The 22,696-nt window shown below is 34.6% G+C and overlaps 2 protein-coding genes across 4 annotated transcripts; one reads left to right on the top strand and one right to left on the bottom strand.

Moving 5' to 3' along the window:
* Nucleotides 1-23: 23 nt before the first annotated feature.
* Nucleotides 24-2,984, top strand: LOC144446368 (uncharacterized). The gene is made up of 4 exons (XM_078136115.1): nt 24-54; nt 482-698; nt 1,475-1,597; nt 2,216-2,984. The coding sequence occupies exons 1-4, from the start codon at nt 24-26 to the stop codon at nt 2,646-2,648; spliced, it is 804 nt and encodes a 267-aa protein (XP_077992241.1). The 3' UTR covers nt 2,649-2,984.
* A 613-nt stretch (nt 2,985-3,597) lies between these two features.
* On the bottom strand, nt 3,598-21,513 carry LOC144446529 (HEAT repeat-containing protein 4-like). 3 transcript variants are annotated; one of them, XM_078136313.1, is made up of 15 exons: nt 21,424-21,513; nt 19,013-20,046; nt 18,189-18,332; nt 17,211-17,443; nt 16,702-16,816; nt 16,025-16,048; nt 13,581-13,754; nt 12,589-12,752; nt 11,540-11,554; nt 8,519-8,818; nt 8,089-8,272; nt 7,219-7,404; nt 6,331-6,520; nt 5,103-5,307; nt 3,598-4,855 (listed from the first exon to the last, which is right to left on the bottom strand). In XM_078136313.1, exons 2-15 carry the CDS (start codon nt 20,031-20,033, stop codon nt 4,028-4,030), a joined length of 3,783 nt encoding a protein of 1,260 aa, XP_077992439.1. In that variant the 5' UTR covers nt 20,034-20,046; nt 21,424-21,513; the 3' UTR covers nt 3,598-4,027. The 3 variants fall into 3 exon arrangements, with proteins under 3 accessions (XP_077992439.1, XP_077992441.1, XP_077992440.1); XM_078136315.1 differs by lacking the exon at nt 16,025-16,048; XM_078136314.1 differs by lacking the exon at nt 11,540-11,554.
* Nucleotides 21,514-22,696: the final 1,183 nt, after the last annotated feature.

Genomic DNA, 22,696 nt, shown 5'->3' on the forward strand with positions numbered 1-22,696 from the left:
GTGAGGTGATAGAATTATCCAAAATGGCGACATCCTTAGGAAGAGTGTGTTCAGGTTTGTCGTTACTTTCTGTACAGGTGTACTATTTCGTTACAGTATTTAGATTAGCATGCGTTTTAAAAGGAAATTTAAGTGATATAACTCCATGCACGAGAGAGAGCATTGAATTGCCAACATTCATGCAGTTGCAGTTCGTGACAACTATCGTTTATCCGACGTGCGATCACACTAGGATACGGGGCCGGGGGGGGGGGGGGGGCTGTTAATGATTATTGTGTGTGCATAGAGCCACAGACAGACTGATTTTAATAGACCCGTTGGTGGAGGGTTTATGTTTTAATTAAGTAGTTCACTAAACAAACAGGGTATGATTAGTAATTGCTCACTAAAAAATTGGTTTCAAATTTCACCAACCAGTTCTTGATGTTTTAACTCGAGTCCAGATGGGGAATGAAATCTGACAACCCTTTCAACTTTACAGGTATGAGACCTCTTCTAAAATCAGTATCATCTGTGAGGACATTTACAACTGTAAGAAATCAACAACCTACACCTCTATGGAGCAGATACCAACGTAGTCAGTTTGATGTCATAAACATTCTCCCAAAACGTAGTTATCATATCAATATGAACAAAGTAGTTCATTATTCAAATATTGGAGGACTCAGTCAGCTTCAAAACAGCTCCTGTACAAACAGGTAGGATAAAGCCTTCAGTTTGTACATAGATCTTGGTGTTGTCGGCTCCAAGACCTTGGTGTGGTCAGCTCCAAGACCTTGGTGTGGTCAGCTCCAAGATGTATGGTTTGTACTAAAGATCCACTTAGGATTAGTATTAAAATTTAAGCATTAAAACAGTTCTTTGGCAGAGCTAAGTTACTTCAGAACAAAAGAATAATCTCATGAAAAACTTATGGCTTCACTGATACAAGTAAGATAATACTAATGTAAAGACCTATGACTGAAACATCTGAAGCCCTTTTAATTCTCTATCTACATTGTACATGTACCAGGGGTATTTGTTTTGTACCCAAAAAACAATACTAGTTGGGAAAAACAGGATTACTTAGAACTCTGCCTGTGAGGCAACTCTTCTTGCTTTTTCACTCTAAAGTTTGATATATGTTCAACATTTTCTTTAGGGCCAGAAGCCTGTGAAATCATTTTTATACATGTTTACATTTTCATCTTGATTATTGTTGGGCAGCAATCAAGGCGAAAATGTAACCATACAATGCAAAGAATGCTTCAACAAAAATGAAAGTAATTAGATCAAATCGAACAACTAGCTGACCCAATACATCAGGTTTTCATAAAATTGGTCTTATCAGTAACATATAGAATAGACAATATAATGAAGTATGTCTGTACATTATGCAGATCAATATTAATCACCCCATCATTCAGATGTAGATGACCATCAACTTGGCTATACTGCCTAACGTTATTCTTTGATTTTCTTTTGTTTATTGCAGATTACTCACAAACACCTCTCTACCAGTAATTCAGATCACCAGATCTCGAATCTCATGGAGCAAAAATAAATGTAAAATAAAAACTACCAAATCTGTTACCAAGAGATTCTATAGGCTGCACAAGTAAGTTATACTCTTATGGTTTTGATAAGCTTGCAAGCTGGAACTGTTCAAGATATGTTTTTAATCAGCATAATTGAAGGTTAAAGTAAAATATCATGTTTGCAAAATTAGTTTGGATAGGAAGCTAAGTGTCTACTGAATTGATGTTGGTCAGTGTCAAAGTAAGTGAAAAAAGATATAGTAACATCAGACATAGACATAACAGTTTGAACTAAAAATAAAATTTGAAATGTAAGATTGGGTTGTGTTGTGTATACACCATTCTATGGTAAACTAAAACTATTGTTCAGTTGCTGAATGTGGTAGAGTATATAAATGATGAAAGTAGTTCCTTGGTGTTGGAGATAAAATGACCCTGTACACAAGATAGTGTAAACACTGAACAAGGTTGAATGTGCTGCCATTTGAGAAAATTTGTTATGAGAGACTCCACTAAACGACAAGTGTACACATTACCGGTAAATCAACATCTAGTGATAGCTTATATCAACACGTTGCAATAATAGTTTCAGTTGTGCGAGTTAGCTGCCAAATAGTTCATCTACCATTGTGTTATTTGTGTCTGACAATTATTACAAAATATCTTCTAAGTTAGATGGAATTCTGTCACTTTTTCAGTGGTTTGTGGGTAAGAAGATTTGCAGGATACAAGAAGAAACAATTTAAGAAGTCTCCAGCAAGAAAGAAGCGGCATACATGGCACGTCCTTACAAATAAATACCAGTCCAAGCTACTGGACAGAATGGTACATCCCTACTGGAAAGAACGCCGCTACTACCTACCAGAAGACGATCCTTGGGAGATGTATCATGACCGTCACTTTGCTGCAGGGCCATTCTGGTCTAACCGTGATCAACAACTAATTAATCAGTCAAAGCAAGTACCTGAACACATGAAGAAGTTTGTCCCAGACATGCGACCAGAAGCAGAATATAGATATGCTCAAAAACAACCAAAGCATGTACTCGGTGCTGGTGGAGATCCACCTAAATTGACTCTGCAAGACATTATACCGTATAAAAGAAAAATGAAATGGAAGAAGGTCATCTAAAACTAATGCATGTATGCCTGTGTGTTAATTTTGGCATCTACATCACATTTCTGCTATTTGCCAGATTGTCTTGTGTGTGTGGAAGACTGAAAGATATGATTTCATGTCAAATGTATTTTGAATTTTAAGTATCCAAGTAAAGTGTCACTCACTACAATATATTGTCTTGATTTCAAACACATAAGTAACTTGGTTACCCCGTTGGACTATATTACATTTGAAGTGACAACATACAATCAGTTGGAGCAAAGATGAGTTTATGATGACACATGGATTATACAGAATAGTTATACAGAATAATTCTGTTGTTTGAAAGAATTTCATGTGTGTAAATCTACCAGACAAGTATTAACCTGTTTACATCACTCTGTAATTTTGTTTCTTGTTCACTAACCACTTGTAAGGCTAGCCAAGGTAACAAATTAATTTTGCCACACCTTACAATGGCAATTATCAGCATGCATGTTAGTAGATATTTACACACTATTTGCAATATGTAAATTGTTTTGATCTTGTGCTCATCTCAAGGAGGACACAGTTTACATATTGACTTCATTTGAAAAGTCAATTAGGCTGATGAACTTTATAACTCCCATTGAGACCACTCATTTGAGTTCATTTTTTCAAACCACACTAATTGGTTGCCACTGGTAGCATTACAAATGGCTAGTGAGACAGTGAAACAAAATAACAGATCATGATGTAAACGTCAACAAATTGAAAGCCATCAGAAGACATCAGCATGTTACACATTATCAAAGTGAATGACATCAGTGCAAAAGGGATTCATGATCCATGTCTTATTTCCCAAGGCAGCAAAATTACTATCCAGAGGTATTAAATAAAGTATTCCACACTGTGTACACTTCTATGGTTGGAGTACTAGGGACACATTGAAACACAAGAATGCATTGATTGGTGTTTTGGCTATTTAATATCATACATACAAACTCACAAAATACACTGCATAAAATGTACAAATAAAATCTGATGTACATCAATGGATGTTTAATGGACGGTTAGAGTTATTTAATACTAGATAATTGATATACAAGATAAGGTCAAAGTTCACTGGATGGAAGATAGAAATATACATGATTGTATTGAAATATAGTTTCTTGTATCTCCCACATATACACATTTCACCTATACGAATGATAGAAATATACACAATGGTATTGAAATATAGTTTCTTGTATATTACATAATTACATATTACTCCTATATGGGAGATAGGAATATTGTATTGAAATATAGTTTCTTTTATTTCACACACAATATGCATCCTGTGTGTGTATATATAAAATGCAAATAATGGTCAAACTTGGCACTATTATATTGTGAAGTACATGGACAATATTTCCAAAAATCACAAAATCTTAACCATCTGATGAATCATCAGAATCTCCAGTATCTGCATCACTTTGTTCATCTTCTTCTGCCTCGTCCACTACTTGAGGTTCTGGAGCTGCATCATCATCATCGTCATCATCTGTCTCTTCTACAGTTGGGGGCACTGATACATGTGCTGCAGGGCGAGGACTTTCATCACTTGTGTCAGACTGTCCAGATACATCAGTACCTTCTTTTGCCTGATCTGAGCTATCTGGAGCATGATCTGATGTTCCTTCCTCTGTCTGATCAGTTTCTTGCTCACCAGGGCCAGGAGAGACATGTTTCATATCAATAACTTCAGTCCCCTCAGCAGTACTTTCTCCAACTCTTGGGTCTATGGTGTCGTGGTATGCTGATGTATCTTTCAACTCTCGCTCTGTTGTTGGAGTTGTTTGAGTCTCTCTATCCTCCTTCTCAATACCTTCTTGGCCTTCCACGTTATCTTCCTTGATTTCTGGCTTTCCCTCCTCCTCCTGCTCCGTCTCAGGAATATCTTCTAATTTCCTTTGCAAAGTGGCATCTTCCTGAGATGTTGTTTCTGGTACTTCAACATAATCCTTGTATTCTTTCATAGAAATGACGCCATCATACACATCTATTAGCTTTTCAAGTTTTTCTTCAGGAGTTCGTCGACCAGGTGTCTTTGGAGGGGGTGTAGGAGACAAATATCTCCTATCGCGTGCCTCACTGACAGGGCTTTTCGGTAAGGAGAAATCATCTTCCTCGGAGCTGATGTGTACACCTGGTGTCATAGTACGCAAACTCAGCCTAGTCGATGCTCTGCTTCCAGCAATAGATTTATCAGTTTCAAACTGTAAGGAAACAATATGTAGTGTATCAGATGTCATGGAGTAACATGCACAATTGAATTCATTTCATGTCACACCATCTTTAAAGAACACTGTTTCCATTCGTGATTCAAACTAATCAATATCCAAATGACTCTTCTGGTGACGAAACATACAAGTCAGCAATGACATAAATAAGTTAATGTTGTTGAGAATCCTACACACTGAATGAAATTATTGGAATATAAATAAGTTAGTTATTTAGACATACCACTGTTGGTGATCCTAGTTCTCTTGGTACATTAAAGAATCTCTCATGAAGTTCTTCTCTCTTTGCTATCTTTTCATTTTCTGTAATCTTGGATGCTATGTTGTATCTGGTATTTAATCTACGGACTTCACTCTTGATAGCCTGGACCATATCCATGTCACCCGTTGGACTCACACCAAGAGATTGCAAGGCTATGGCTACTTCACTGCAACACAGGTGAAAAGAAATCATATTCAAGTATTTGCCATATTTTAGAATAATAATAATGTATACTTAATGCACCTGTTCTCCTGAAACGGATCTATAGCGGTACAATGGCACTTTAACTTCCTCAATGCCCTAGGGAGTATATCATCTATTGCAGCCCCTATTAAACACATATGATTAAAGCATTCACATTGCAACCTCTATCCTACCAGGTCCCCAATTGTGCAGCTGCGTTGACTTAAAGATGATCACGATTTACATCTTGCTTTAGAAACAAACAGCAGTGGCGAGGCTTGAACCTGCAATCTACCTCAGACCACCAAACAATTGTTTGAACTGAAATGCGCAGTCAAAAATTTCAGGTACAACTTTCAAGTTTGTATTTGGAACAAAAGTTTTAATTTGATACTAAAGCTGGTGAAGTATATGCATTGTCAGATTAATTTTGCATGAGTAAAGTGTCTTCTACAAATGAAATGGGTCCTTTTTAGATAAACCATGTCTCATTGAAAGGATATAACCTGAAGCTCTTTACAAGGTTAATTCTGATTGGTTTTGTCTGTCAAAATGATGACATTGATGCACGATGTCTTCCTTGTAGTCCTTGTTTAGTAAATCACAGACAGATATGAGCAACAACTGTACAAAGTGTAACTAAAGTGTTACAGCTACTTGCCCCATTCACTTAGAATGTTCATATCATGTGTAAAATAACAGTTTTTAATTATCAACCCAGTATGTACTCAATTTGTAACAATGTAACTGGCAGACAAACCCAACTGTGTCACAATTAGAATATAATTAGACACATTTTATTGACACTTCATTAACTGATAGTGATCAGCTAGGGTCTACCCTTCCCAATGAATAAACATCGTTGACTGTTCTAACATTTCTTCATGAACAGCCTACTTTCTTGTACTGTAATACCTATGAGCAGAAGGTATAGTAAAGTATGCTGTCCACTCCCTTCTAAAGGCTTCACATCATCCCCGAGCAAGTTCTTTGACAAATGACTTACTATCTGACAACTTCATCAGGTTCTACAAGCAGTCTGTCTTGCAACATGTGAGTGACATTATCTCCGTGCATACCCAGCAGCACTAAGGTATGACAAGCTTCGGCTCTTACACCTGGACTGGTTTCAAATCTCAATGCCCATAGGATAGCATCTCCTATATCATCTGTTAGTAAACCAATCATCCCAAGTGCTGCAGCAACAAAATATAGACATAATGTGTGAATCTTGTTCCTTGAAAAGGTTTGTAGCATATGTAACTACAAATGGCTGTTAGGTGATACTTGTCATGATTTGTGTGGCATTATCGATAAGTCTTACCATGCATGTACCTGATCTGTAATGACCTGAGTGATATTGGTGGTAACCAGTATGATAAGCGTAATGACCTGTGTGATATTGGTAGTAAACTAGTGTGATAACTTAATGATCTGTATGATAACTGTAATTACCTGTGTGATATTGGTAGTAAGTTGTGTGATAATTGTAATTACCTGTGTGATATTTGTAGTAAGTTGTGTGATAACTGTAATTACCTGTGTGATATTGGTAGTAGGTTGTGTGATAACTGTAATTACCTGTGTGATATTGTGGTAACTACTGTGATAACTGTAATTACCTGTGTGATATTGGTAGTAAGTTGTGTGATAACTAATTACCTGTGTGATATTGGGAGTAAGTTGTGTGATAACTGTAATTACCTGTGTGATATTGGTAGTAAGTTGTGTGATAATTGTAATTACCTGTGTGATATTGGTAGTAAGTTGTGTAATAACTAATTACCTGTGTGATACTGGTAGTAAGTTGTGTGATAACTGTAATTACCTGTGTGATATTGGTAGTAAGTTGTGTGATAATTGTAATTACCTGTATAATATGTGCATCACTCACCTTTGATTGCATGTGCCTTGACCTTCCAACTGCTGTCAAACTGAGTAAGGAATAAGAGTTTTCTGATAATCTGCTGGTCCTTAATACGCAGATAGCCAGCTGTGCTGGCAACAGCTTTTCTTACCGAGATGTATTCATCATCAAAACACATCAAATAGGATGGCATCAACTTAGCAGTCATAATACCTACAAAACAGTCAGAGAATTGGTATTACCAGGGATGCATGTTACAGAGCAAATGATTGGTAGGTTAGGAAGATGACAAAGTGTGGCTGTTACAGAGCAAATAATTGGTAGATCAAGAAGATGACCATGTATGATGACTGGTAGAGATCAATCGGTGTGTTTACTATGTCATTAAAAAAGATGACATTGAAAAACACTTATTGTATGGCTTCATTCATTCAACCATAGACAGTGTCTATGATTAAACCTTAAATAGGGGTGAACAAGTAAAAACATCTCTCTAAACATTTGCCAACATCCAAATCAAGAAAGTTTTACTTACCAAGCTAACATATGGTTTATGCATGGCTTGGTTCATTTATGGCATGATTCACTTTTCCTTGAAACAGGGGTGTGCCCTGAACACACCAACACCCCTCCCCCACCCCACCTCAAACAAGTTCTACTTACTGAGATGACATACTGTCTTTGTATGGCATGATTCACTTTTCCTTGAAATAGGGATGTGCCCTGAACACACCAACTCCAACCCCCACCCTACCTCAAACAAGTTCTACTTATTGAGATGACAAATTATCTTTTTGCATCATGGCATAATTCATTTTTAATTAAAATAGGGGTATAAAAGCAAATTTTCTTATCAAGAATCGTTTCCAACACCCCAATCAAGAAAGTTCTACTTACCAAGATGACCTATCTTTGTCAATGCATCAACCCTCTCTCGTTCACTACCATTATCAAGTCTTGTCTTCAGATCATTGTGTACTTCCTTGCCATGACCTGTCCTTCCTAGAGTCTGGGCAGCCATCTTTCTAACATCCTGGTGCCAGTCGTTCCACATTAGATCTGACAATTTATTTGTTAAGTCCTGTATTTTTTTAAAAGATACAAATTTTTCACATCAGAACATTTGCACAAAAAGTGATGATAGATGATGTTATATTTGCAGGACAGTGTGATCAGAAATGTTACTTACACAGTAGATTCTGACAGTGTGACCAGAAATGTTACTTACACGGTAGATTCTGACAGTGTGATCAGAAATGTTACTTACACGGTAGATTCTGACAGTGTGATCAGAAATGTTACTTACACAGTAGCTGTCAAAACTTACCCTGTTGATCTGTCCATGTAAACGTGGTAGGATTCTACACGCAATGACTCTATTTTTCCAACTGGTACTGTTGAGTTGTTCTGCCACCATAGCATGTACGATAGATGTCTGTTCACTTAGATTTGTCAACAATGACATAGCTTGTTCACACTGAATACTGTCATCTGAACAGAAGATTTGCTGGATGAGTTCAGCTACAACAAAGGAATCGCCAACACCAGCATGTGCCAGACACTGTGCTGCAGCCCATCGTTCCGGTTCATCTCCATTGCGGAGTGTATCATTCAGGATTCTCTTAGCCTATGATAAGAATAAATGTAAAAATAAGTATCAAAATTTTGCAATCTGGGTTACCATACTTTCCACTTGTTTCTCATTTTACCAGTAGTAGGTTTGTTACTTTGTAATCTACAACATGTTATACTGTCTTCACAGCCAACACTCAAAGACAATGGAAAGCCGATGATGGCTGAACAACACAGTCTATCTTACTGCCTATAGGTTTGTAAGAGAAAAATCAAAACATAAAAGAAAGGTAGATGAATGTATCGATAACCTTGCAATGAAATGTTTGGTAAAGTTTGAAATTTATCTCTTTTATTTAGCAACAAAACTGACAAAAGTAGTCTAAGAGGATAATGAATAAAAGTTTATCTGGCACAGCTTCAAGAAGTGTGTTTTTCATATGGGTAGATTTTTTGAAAGAGTTCCTTGCTATTTGTTTTGTTTCTATATTTCAGAATCAAAACACAAAGGTTGCTATAGTGATATCTCTTACTGTATTAACAACTTTGTAAATTCAACATATTATATAACATGTGTTGAATCATATGAAACAGAGAACAAATATGGCTGCCCATCTACAAAATACAGCTAAAACAAGGAGTGTTCCCCAGAAGACTGTACATACATTTGTAACATATACATTTTGGCAAGTTGACATTGTTGTTTTACCCACACAACAGGATTGCAATCGAAAAGATGGTTTTGTTTACATTCATTCAGCGTTTTACTTCGTTAACAACCATACTGTGGTCAGCAGTAAAAGTATTTTTATATGTATATATCAAGTAAAACAACAACTTCAACTTGCCAACTTTGATAGTAAATTTATATGTTACATAAACTATTAGTCTTCTGGTGAACACTGCCTGTTTTTGCTGGATCATTCTTCTAGGAATAAAGTTTTTGATATGTTAAGTGTGCATTGTAAGAAATAGCTTTACTATCATGTGGAGGGGCTCAGTGCAAAACTTTTAGTGCAATGTAGTGTGTGATGTTGCCTGTTTTGTGGCCAGTGTTGTGTTGGATTTTGTTGTTGTCATAAGTGAACTAATTGCATGTTAATATTATTGTAAGTAACACTGCATGCCTGACACAATCACCATGCTTTACATCTTCACTACCATTCCATTATAATTTACATTATTTGTCGTTTACTATAATGTACAGTGAAGTTTTATAACCTGAAACTCACAATTTTCTCAGTTCATTTCTCTAAAATCTTTGGGTGATATGTTTTTATGTATTGAGCCAGGATTAGAGAGATGAAATACCCAAATCAGAACCAATGTATGTAGACAGGCTGAGGCAGTCTCCTGTTTGTCTAGTTTCTACTCATAGGCATATCTGCTCTAAAGGCAGTAAATTCTGACACCTCAACTCTTTTACTCCTAACATTTCACCTTTTTGGCAGAAAGTAGCAATGGTGGCAGTTATCAGGGCTTCATCAACATGGTGAAAATCACAACTCATCAGAACATATAAAACTGCAAACATTTGACAAGCAAACAATATCCACACTGTGACACAAATGTTGACACTACGTGCATAATTTGGGATGATTGTGTGTGTGTGTGTGTGTGTGTGTGTGTGTGTGTGTGTGTGTGTGTGTGTGTGTGTGTAACCAAGTTCACTTTTAAGTCTGGAGTTATTATCACCCCAATCCAACATCTTACAACTTACTTTCAAACTAAATCTCAGAGGTAATTTTTAAAAAATGACCTACATGTTTTGTGTACAAATACACAAACTAAGTTTTCATGTCTTCTGATGACAAGACAACTTTTGAAACTGAAACAATGATTTCTATTTTCAAAATGACTCCTCTAGCTGACATTAAATATATATCCTGAAAAACAGACATGTACTGTGTATGTCAAGCTCATTCTTTGAAATGTGCTCCTTGAAATTTGAATGTCTAGAGGATTTACCATATAGTATGTGTATGTAACATTACAATGACATCCAAAAACAGGGATCGTGATTGTAATATGTTTGTACCCTACAAAATCGTCTATGACAAAATAAACTACTTATACGGTTAAAATATAAGATACTACTATAAGTTTTTTTCATATTTTGGCATAAATTTGTGAAATATTGACATATCAACAACATAAAATTGAATAATACAATCAAGAAACTTGATGTTTCAAATTCAAATGTTCCTCTGAGAAAAAGCTATTGAAATTCAAATGTTGAAATTCAATATGTGATGTTATAATGTTCATGTAATGTAATGTAATGTAATGTAATGTACATGTGATGTTATGTCAGTACATGTAATCTCTTCAACACTTCTAGTTTTGTTTTGAGGTTAGAGTAGCTTCCGTTTTAAGCAAACACATCACCGTGGTAATAACACCAGATTAGTATTATCAGTGCTGTCATTTCACAGAGCATGAAACATTGTCACAGAGATAGTCTTTTCAGCTGAACTTTGTGAGGGCACTCTTTTTATAAAGATGTGGCCACTTGAGGGCACTGTTCCAATATGAAAACTATAACAGCACTACAATAGAAATACAGCCAAATAAGGCTGCTGTTCCAAGAATATGAAAATTTTATCTGAAAGGAAACTTTTACAGAAAAAGACATGTGAAAATACAAGAAAAGGGGAGAGGTCACCTTTTGTAAAGATTCTTAGCCAATGTTTTATGCTCTGTGTGAAATATCCATTTCAATACCATCCCCATGCTGAAATATCAGTTTCACATTTTGAACTGTGAAACTACCTACCTGGTCATTGTTAGGCTAGATCCAAAACACAGCATGGAACAACAGATAGACAAAGAATTCAAACACATTGTGCATCAACGGTTAAAACAAAACAGTGAAACCTAGCAATATTGTAAGAATAGTTGCCGCATCAAAGTTAAAATATTGAAACCTAGCAATGTTGTAAGAATGGTTACTCCATGTAACTTGTTAGGTTGCGAAACCCACGACACTTTGAAATAAACATTATACAAAGATACTCTAAGTATCATTAATGTTCTGATGGAATCAGTATTGTGGGGTTTTTTCCTTTCACCAATAATGACCGAAGCAGTATGATATAATGATTATGATGTTCTTGTAAAGGACAGAAGCCAACCAGCTGCTAAGAACTTCTGGAATTAACACTGTCAATTTCTAACCATCTCTATACCAATACATAACAAAATGAACTGTATACTAACCATTTAACTAGTTAAGTTTTATACTCAGTGTATTTATGATCACTGAATGTGATTTCTTTTAAAGTGAGCTTAGTATATTTTATAAGAATGATTCTTGATTTGAATTTCAGTCTTTTATAATGCACTTATAATTGCTATTTGCCGGATGTGACATTAATTTAACATTTAGCTGTTTAGTTATGATCATTGATATGACATGAATTGTTGTGAATTTGCCAAAATTAACATATGTTAATATCAGGATAAAATTATATTCAGGATGAAGTATTTGCTTAATATGAAAATATTACCATATTTTGCATAACATTACAATCAGGATAAAGTATTTGCATAATAAAAACATGAAAATTTGCATAATATGAGAAATGTGGGAAAAAGTATTGCATAATGAGACACATTTCATTAGATGATAAAAGTATGTCATGTGACACATTAAGATATTTTGCATAATTTTTGGGGTATAATATGACACGTTATAGGTGATTGCATGTGATCACACGTGTACTACATGAAAAATGTGAAAACACAAATTTGTGGAAGTCAAAGTGTACTACATGAAAAATGTGAAAACACAAATTTGTGGAAGTCAAAGTATCAAGTACGTACCTCCTCATTGACTTTACAAAGTGTATAGAGGGCTATAGCTGCTGTAATTTGAACCTTTTTGGATGTATCATACAAAGCTTTCTTAACACATGCCAACAATTTATCTGGTAACAAACCCTGGAATGGTTGTGCTTTTTCTTCTTGTTTCACTGCACTTGGAGCACCTGTCATTGAAAACAATGTCATTTTTGAAATTACATTTTCATGATAATGTTACATTTCGTTCAGCATAAATGTAAGACTAATCAGTGTTTTTGTTAACAGCTGTAAGTCAAATCTACTTGAGTTCCCCAAATTTTTTACCCAAGTTCCCCACCAAAATTATGGTATAAGGTATTGAAACTATCCCCATTTTTTCCCTATCTGTTACCACAAATTCAAAACTTTAGCAAACACATTTGTAATTTTGAGAAGTACGTGCTAATTTGACTATAGAGGTAGTAAGTCCAAATTTTATGTCAAAATGGGTAGAGGCAATTAGAGAAATGTTGCATACTTTATTCAGCTAATACACTGCTATTTAATTTATAGAACATATAAATTGATGAACCTTAGATTATGTCATCCTGTAATGTGCAACTACAAGAAATACTTATTGCAAAGTACTACCGATATATTACTTGTATGAATACAACATTTTATCTAAATTTATCAAGAACTACTTTTAAAGTAGTTTTGTCATTGGAATGAAAATTTAGACAAAAGTGTACAAAGCTATATGATAGTTGCTTCAAAAAGTAGATTCCAATACAGTAACTTTACTACTACTAAAACCATACACCTATAGTTTCACTAAGTCACTTCAAAAAAGTAGATTCCAATACAGTAACATTACTACTACTAAAACTATACATGATTACATCAAGGTCTCCTTTATCATGTTTTGTCATCATCTTATATATACATGTACATCATTTGCTCAAAGAAAATATCTTTCTGACTGCACTTCATTTATGTTAAGTTACACATAAAATATGGAAAACTGTTCTCACCACGCAACTGAATACCAGGTTCAGGTGGAGGACGGAATGTAGCGGCTCTAGCAATTGTTGCAATGGCGGTAAGTCGTACATGATCATTGATGTCATTCATATCTTGGACAAGGTCATCAATACTAGAATCATTCCAGCGATTACCAAGGTGCCATTTGTTTCGCCATCCATCAACTGTCAGTCAGAACACAATTCATAAAATATAAATAAATGCTCAATATTGATGATAGGAAATGTTCATTTAAATAATAAATAAATATATTTTATATAATTAGCTATTACTGCTAGTACATACATAGCACTAAATATATTATCAAATCATAGTTTCATTATGTAAAAACAAACTCTTTAACCATTGTGTTTCATGTAAAATGATCTTTTTGACAAATAAGTATATATTAATTTGACAAATTCCTTGTTTTTTAAAATTTTGTAAGAATATAAAAACTATGTGAACGTTCCAAAAGTTTCATCATGTTTTGTATATTATGCATTGTAGAGGGAAAAAAGAATTAATTTTACTGAGCGCTCTTTCCTCTGTACAAGGACTCTTATAAACTTGGATTCTATATTTAATATTACATTCATATTTCTAAAAAATTTTACACAAATGATTGTACAAAAAAATGAACACAATTATATTAACATTACCATATTACTTTATCTCTGCATTGTTAGTTACTATGACATTTATTGCAGCCGTGCATTGTTTTAGTAGTTATATAAAGCAAATCTAGGTACATGTGAAAGCGTTGACAGTTTAAATCTAGGTACATGTGAAAGCGTTGACAGTTTAAATCTAGGTACATGTTAAAGCTTTCCCCAGGTTGTTACAGAGTAGTAGGACCTATCCATAGCCTGAAAAATCCATCATTGTGTAATAACTCAATGTGAGATACTGGTAGTGAGTCGTTACTTAAGTGGACCAATGACTGGATCTTTTCAGACTAGTGAGTGGTTACTTAAGTGGGCCAATGACTGGATCTTTCAGACTAGACCTATCCACGTTCTCTCTATCACATAAATATATAGATAGACTGTGATCTATCACATAAATAGATAGATAGATAGATAGATAGCCTGTGATCTATCACATAAATAGATAGATAGATTGTGATCTATCACAAATAGATAAATAGATAGCCTGTGATCTATCACATACCATAGATAGACTGTGATGTATCCCATAGAATCCATAGATAGATAGATATATATATATATATAGATAGACTGTGATCTATCACATAAATAGATAGATAGACTGCAATCTATCACATAAATAGACAGACTGTAATCTATCACATAAATAGATAGCTAGACTGTGATCTATCACTACATAGATAGACTGTAATCTATCACATAAATAGATAGACTGTGATCTATCACTAGATAGATAGACTGTAATCTATCACATAAATAGATAGATAGACTGATCTATCACTAGATAGATAGACTGTGATCAATCATGTAGTGTCATGCAAAGAGGTAAATCAACATAACAATATATTTTTTTGTTATGCAAGTTTACTACGACACTAAATGTACATGCATATACATTTTCTTGGGAGAAAACTGGTGAGGCTATCCTATTCAACAAAAAGAGCTGACATTGCATGCATGCATTACCAGTTACAGGAATAATTTCTACTTCATTTGGGAGAACTTGTACACATTAAATATTAACCATAACAGTGCTGAGACTTTGTCACTTCATTTTTTCTTCAAAATCGACAAAAAATTTAAAAGTTGTAAAAGTATATCTTTGAATTAATCATCCGTGTTTATCTAAAAGCTTCATGAAGTTGGATCATGACAATACATCTCATGACTGATTCTGGCTATAACCATCAACTTAACCTCTCTGTAGACGTATTTCTCCATGGTGATAACAAAGGCCAGAGACAGATAATATATATTAGGGACTATGTCAAAATCAAGTGCATTGAAATTACTCGTCCTAACTACTAACTACTAACAACTACTAATGAACATGATTCACTACAGTGAATATTCAAGACTGCCTATTGGCATTACACATGATGAGAATTGATTGGTAATCCACCCATCATGAAATATATGCCAGGTCTCCCTCTCTGGTATATAATAGCAACTTTATTAACAAGATGGTATATGTATGTATTAAGCAGGGCATGTACATGTAATAATATATATATATCTGTATTCTGCATCTGACCTTCATATTCTGCATCTGACCTTCATGAGTTGATGGCTACAGACAGGTTAACTACAAGAATTCCCAAACTTATCCAGTAATTATTTCATATCTTTTCTATCAATTATTTTCATTATTTTAAATTTTTTCAGAGCAGAAGCATGTGCAGCAGCAGCAGCAGCAGTAGTATCCTAGCACCAGCCCACTATCACCTTGCAATCTTACAATACTGCAGTGATGGTGTATAACATTGAGTTTTAATCACTCTTACCTAGGTTGAACATTGGAAGACTTCCTGTTGAAGCAAACAATGGCACATATGTGCACAACACCAATTGCATCATTTGTTTTCAATAAACAGAATAGGAGGTTTTCAAGCACCAATCAAAAGTGATGATAGAAAAGGAGTAGGACAAAATGATAACAAACTTTCGTTTGAAATGATCTAGTTTCAAATGTAAAAAATCTTTGATAAATGCAAATTTTTGGAAAATAAAACAACATACCTTGGTACACTAGTTACATTTTAAATACTGTGTCCAATATGTATACAGTATTTGGTATGTTTTCTTACTGTGTCCAATATGTATACAGTATTTGGTATGTTTTCTTACTGTGTCCAATATGTATACAGTATTTGGTATGTTTTCTTACAGTGTCCAATATGTATACAGTATTTGGTATGTTTTCTTCTTGTACATGTACTAAAATGACTAGTTGAGCTTGGTTTTAGATTTATCATTATGAATGTAAAAATTCAAATCACATTCAGATATTTCACCAACAAATCTATACTTGTGCAGCCCACTATAGTACAGAGTCAGCACCAGTATGGATTAAGGACATCAGGAGAAACAAATCTGCATATGCTAAAACTAGAAGACTGACTTGTAAGTTGAAGTTGAAGTTGTAGGTGATATGATATCAGGCTTGTCTGTCACAACTTACCTATTTTTGTTAATGCTGGGTTTTCTCTGGTTTTTCTGATAGCTTTTGCATCTGGTTCTTTATTTAGATCAGCATCAAGGCTAGTATCTTGTATTGCTAAGCCACGTCTATCACTCTGTATAATCAGAAGGTAGGAAGGGAGAAGGAGTGGGAAAGACAAAGAGGAAGTGACAGTTAGTTTCCTCCACAACTAATATGCATGGTAGCCTATTTCTATCAACACTGTAATCTTTTATTAAATTTTAGCTTCCTGTCTTCAAAATGCCTAAAGTTTTACAATAAAGTAAGGTACTGTATACAAATTACATGTCATTTGAACAAACCAGACTTTTTTCATTAACTAGTGACCGAATCTTAAAACTTCAACAAAAACTTTGTGAATACTTTAGATTTTATGACACTGTGAAATTTGTTTTGATAAAAATCTACTATGAATGATCTTTGAATTTTTTATGCATCTGCTTGGCTTGTCTTGATTGATTGAATACTTTGTTATTTGTTTTACTTACATCATCAGGTTCAGGTAAATGACTCCACTTTGTCATTCCAATGATGACTTTGTTAGTCTCCTTAGTTGGAGTGACTTTCTTCTTTTTCTTCTTCTTGTCTTTACTTTTGTCTTCTTGGTGCCATTTATCAGGTGCTTGTGGATAGTTCTCTATGTAAGCAACTTTGTATTTATTGCCAGTGTCAAGTACAATCTGGGTTTTATCTTTATCTGGTTGGTATACTTGTTTGGCACCTACAAGAACGCAACACAAATACAAAATGTTTTCCAACTCAAATCTTTTGTTCATGAACACAAACACTATATGCTGTGTCGGATTTACAGTATGACATAACTACTGTCGACTCAACTTTACTTTTTTAAACTCCTCAAAACAATTTTGTTTCCCAATTTAAAAGTCTGTTATCATACATGTATACTACAGTGGCTGACAGGACTTTCTTCTTACCCTGTGACAACAATTTATTTATTGTGAGAATCACTGGGTTTTTTTTGGACTCTTGAGTAGCATAAAATACTACTACTCTACAATTTAGGAATCAGAAGATTTTTGGGAATAATCAGATAATCTAAATTTTTCCATCAGGTATATAATACAATAGCTGGTTGATGTTACGTGTTTCACTACAGACAAGTGAAATATAGTACCGATATGTTTGAATCACACAGTTGGGATCTCTCTACTGTTACTACAGACAAGTCAAATATGGTATATTTGAATCACACAGTTGGGATCTCTGTACTGCTGTTGCAAAAGTGAGGTCTAATGAGAAATATGTACTTACATTCCTAACAATGCTGACAAGTCGTTGAAAATTTAGAATTATTCTTCAAAAATTTGTCATCTCTATGTAGCAACTTTTAATGTTTGATTTTATTTATTGTCCTCTAACATGGTTTTGGTTGATATATCACAATGTGATAAAGCCTGTACTTTTGACAATTATATTTTTAAAAATCCACACATTTTGTATCCTACCTGTCAACCATTCCTGTTCGAACTGATTTCCAGTCATATACACTTTGTCTCCCACAGCAGGGTTTATGAAATCTTTGAGAGTTTTTGGTGGTGGTGGTTTCTGAGGATTAACCTCAATATCTGTAGCTGTTGTATTAATTGCACCTGTAAATACAACATATATTAAATTTGTTAATCTTCTGCAAACTTTTAGTACAGTACTTTTGCGTAATATACCTCAGTTTACTTTCCTTGCCATGAAAAAATGCATTGATTCAATGGTCGACAATACTCTGTTGTAAATTGTTACATTCATTTGTTACAGCTTTTGTACAACACATATCGAGTCCTCACAACTTCATTTGGTTTGTATTGTACAACATTAAAACCCGAAACCTATTGTTTCTGAATAAATCATTGTTATATAAAATACAAAAAAATCAGATAAGTTTCTGTAATGTACTGGTAATAAATATATGATTTTTAAAAACATTCAATTAGTTGTTTTTGCTAGCAGCTACTGTGTCACATGTGAATGCTTTTGACAACATATATTAGAATTGCATCAGTTAAACTATCAAGAGTACAGGCTGGTACAAATACTTGTGTAAAGTTTACATTTATAGCTGACTTGATGACATTAGATGTAGCAATGTGTTACAATCATTCATAGTTTATTTTCATTCCTCATGAATCAGTACATGTATGTCACAAGTGTTGTCCTTATCTTCTCATATTGTACATGTACACGTAGTATTAGACATAAAACTATGAGCATGGCACATTTTCAGTGATGTCTGGTGCAATTGACTGTATACAGCTAAAGAATCAAGTCATACATGTACCTGAAAGTTCACGTTCTAATTCTTTATGTTGTCTTCGAAGTCCTCCTGGGAGTCTATAAAATGACACTAATGGTCTATGAGTCAAGTCATCAGGATCAAAAGGTTCACCCATATCATTCAGGACCAACTCTTTGCCTCCTTTCTCAGAATGTTGATCTTTCTGTCTGCTCTTTGAAACCCTGGACAACAGATCATGTTCTGATGACACCCCCAAATCACTGACACTAGCATCATCCCTGAGTAAAGTGTCAGTAGGATGGGTAGCTTCTCCATATTCCTCGACAAGAAACTTGGCAAGTTTGTCCTGTTGTTGACCACCACTTTTCTCACTAACAATCCATCTTGCTGTATTTTTACTCAAGCTAAGTAGTAAATATTCTTCCCACTTCATAGCTTCTTTAACACTTTTTGCTGCACACTCCTTTGCTGCTAGAGTTGCTTCTGTAAGAAACACATCTTCTGCTTCAGGGGAACCGATAGGCGAGCCAAATTCTGATGCTCTCTCTGTCCCTATCTTAAATCTATCAATTATTTCAACTTCTTCATCACTATAGCTACGATCTTCCTCTTCATCACCTTTCTCCTCCTCTCTACTTTTCCTCTTCTCTTTCTTTTTAGGCTCAAGTGGCATCAGATGATGATGTCTTTTCTTTAAGTTGCATGGTAGATGTTTTCTATCAGGTCCACGGGTATTATGTCGTCCAATAATAATATGTGTTTTACGTGGACTTTTGCAAATTCCACTAAAATTGTAAGCTGTTAGCAATTTCTTTTCATCATATGGTAATGTGTGAGCTCCTCTCTGCTCAACTACATCTTCACTAAATGACAAATCAGCACTGATTTTTTTCAGATAGCCTCTGGTCAGATGTCCTGGTGCCTCAGGCATTTTTCCTATAGGTATATCAGTGAGTCTAGCTTTGTTGGCACGAAGTCCAGACTCATCTGCCCCAACCTGAGGTATCTTAACCTTGGCAGCACAAGGGAAGAGTAAAGGATGCACAAGCCTGTCTGATGACATGATTGATAGATACCTAGAAGGAGAAAATAAAGAATCATATCATTCTTGGGGAATGGACACAACACACTATACCACTGTCCCAAACACACTATACCACTGTCCCAAACACAAGCCAATCCATAGGTGTTTGAACAGAAAATACACAATTTCCCAACAAGCATCTATGTCATTCAATCTATATTTGAAATATGAATTTCTGTCCAATTTCTATAACATTCACAATCCCATTATTTCCTCAGGTAGACATGTCTATCTATATCTATATCTTCATTTCAGCCAGTCATGACATAAGGGTTTGGTTATTACTTGCCCTAGTAGTGACAACTTAGGCCCATTATGTCATATTTTTCTTGACTGAAGAAAGTGTAATATTTGTTAATATTTAACACTGATACAGACATACATGCGAAACCAGAGAGCAAAAATTGGTTTCACTATAGATCACTCTAAAATAAATATCTTCAAGATGACAGATATACAATGGGTAACACTGAAGTAAAACACTTCCTCTGTGTGCTACACTCATTTATAGCATTCCTATCAAGTGTAAAAGTATACTGTTTCGATTGGTTTATTTACAAGCCTAGCATGTGGCCTTTCTAATGTGGTCAATTAACAAATGAAACAGATATGGATGCCATATAAATGATTGCTGTACATACAGAAAATGCTTTACTTTGGTGTTATGGGTTGTACAAACTAATAAATGATAATTCATAAAAATTATCATCAAAACGTTAATCTCCAGAGTGATCCCCAGCAGGAACTATTATTAGAGTCTGTGTAAATGTACTTACATACATAAATTGATATTAATTAACCCCATACCATTTTCAAGAAATAACAAGTAAAATTCAGTACTCTTTACAAAGGTTAGGGGAGAACATAGTCTTGCTGCTAGACCTCACACGCTATATTCTTCTTACTCTGGCGACCGAAGTTTGCTACTGAGCTGAGGGCGCCAAGACCTGAGCTTTATTCAGCAACCCAAAATCACATATCCAAAGTCTTACTACAAAACTAGGGAGAACCCACAGAATTAATATTAGAAGTTCTATCTTGGTCAAAAAGTACAAACACAAATTCACAAGCAAACACTAATCTTCTGACTTCACGTTTTAGATACACGTAAGTAAAACACGATGTCTTTTCCACCAAATATCAATTTTATGATTTGAATAGTTTGTTAGCGGCCCCACGGTGATGTGACATTCGGGTGTTTCTAACGACCTCTCAACCTTCAAAGGTTTGCAGTGGTCTGAGATACGGAGAAATAGCACCAGGCCCATAGTTTACACAAAATACTCCTGTGATCTCCGTTACCATCTATTTTGCCATTAGTCCGTAAGGGAAGATGTTGGAAATCCCTTTCCAAAGGTTCTTTACGTACCTGATCGTTCAGTTAATGTTACATTAGAAAATTAACATTGTGTTTGTCAACCAACTCCTTTCCAACATTGTAAGGACGCCGCCATCTTGTTGTGTTTGTTTCTATGGATCAGCGAAGTGCACTTTGGGTAATTGAGAGGTCAAAGAACTCCTGGACAGTTGTATTTATATGCATACACACATGTACATATTTATATACATATAAATATGTACATGTGTGTATGCTGCCTAATATTTTCAGAGAACTAAATAAAAAGAATGATTACTTAATTATAATTATAACTTAACGGTTATGCACATGTTGTTTTGGTGGTTTATTTTTTGCTTTTATGTTAGCTATTCCAGGTGTTTTGATTGTGTCATTTTGGCAGTCATATATCCTCGACTGGGGAAACATATCTCAAGGTAATTTTTAATCACAACTACAAAAACAACAACAACAACAACAACAACAACAACAACAACAAGTCGATATATTTGTCTTCTTGGTTCTGTGAAATTACTTTTGAATATTATCATTATATCAGTATTTATTTATTTATTTATTTATTTATTTATTCATTTATTATTTACTTATATATATTTTTGTAAGTTTGTTTGTTAAAGAACGTGGTCTTGAATTGTACATCAGGCTAAAAATAGAATAGCTCAACAGATTTGGGCTTCAGTAGCTCAGTTAAACAAAAAATAACTCGGAAAGAAATTCATTCCAGACCTCCTAAAAGTAGAAAAGTGAATAGTCCTTCAACTGCAATGCAGTGGTATGTATACTTAAGTATTAAAAACAGCTGCAGTGCGAGTGGTATATACTTGATAGTATTAAAAACATCAGGAACACCATGCATTTGTTTGTTTTTGTTGTAGTAAATGAATGGGTAGCGATAAAATGATAAAAAGCTCAACCACACAAAAAAATAAAAAAAATAAAAAAATAACGCTACAATCTTCAATGATTGCAGTCAGAACTGCGCTAGGGTTGTCAGAATGACCAGCAAAGAAATCACTGCATACCATCTTATTCGTCAGTTATACTTAAAGATTAGCTGCATGCATGGATGATTAGGGGAGATATTCTTCTATCCATGCTGCATGAGACCCTTGGCCTTGTACTAGTATATACACTACAGTCTGCATCATGTTTAGGAAAAGACAAATAAACTTACGTTGTAAATTGAAAATGAAATCGAAATGGCTAGCTTAAGTAAAATAACAACATAAAAACTTGTGATGTTATTTTTAAAACTCGCAAAAAAATAAAGAAAACAAAAAACATC

This window comes from Glandiceps talaboti, chromosome 15, assembly GCF_964340395.1.
Source record: "Glandiceps talaboti chromosome 15, keGlaTala1.1, whole genome shotgun sequence".
Lineage (NCBI taxonomy): Eukaryota > Metazoa > Hemichordata > Enteropneusta > Spengelidae > Glandiceps > Glandiceps talaboti.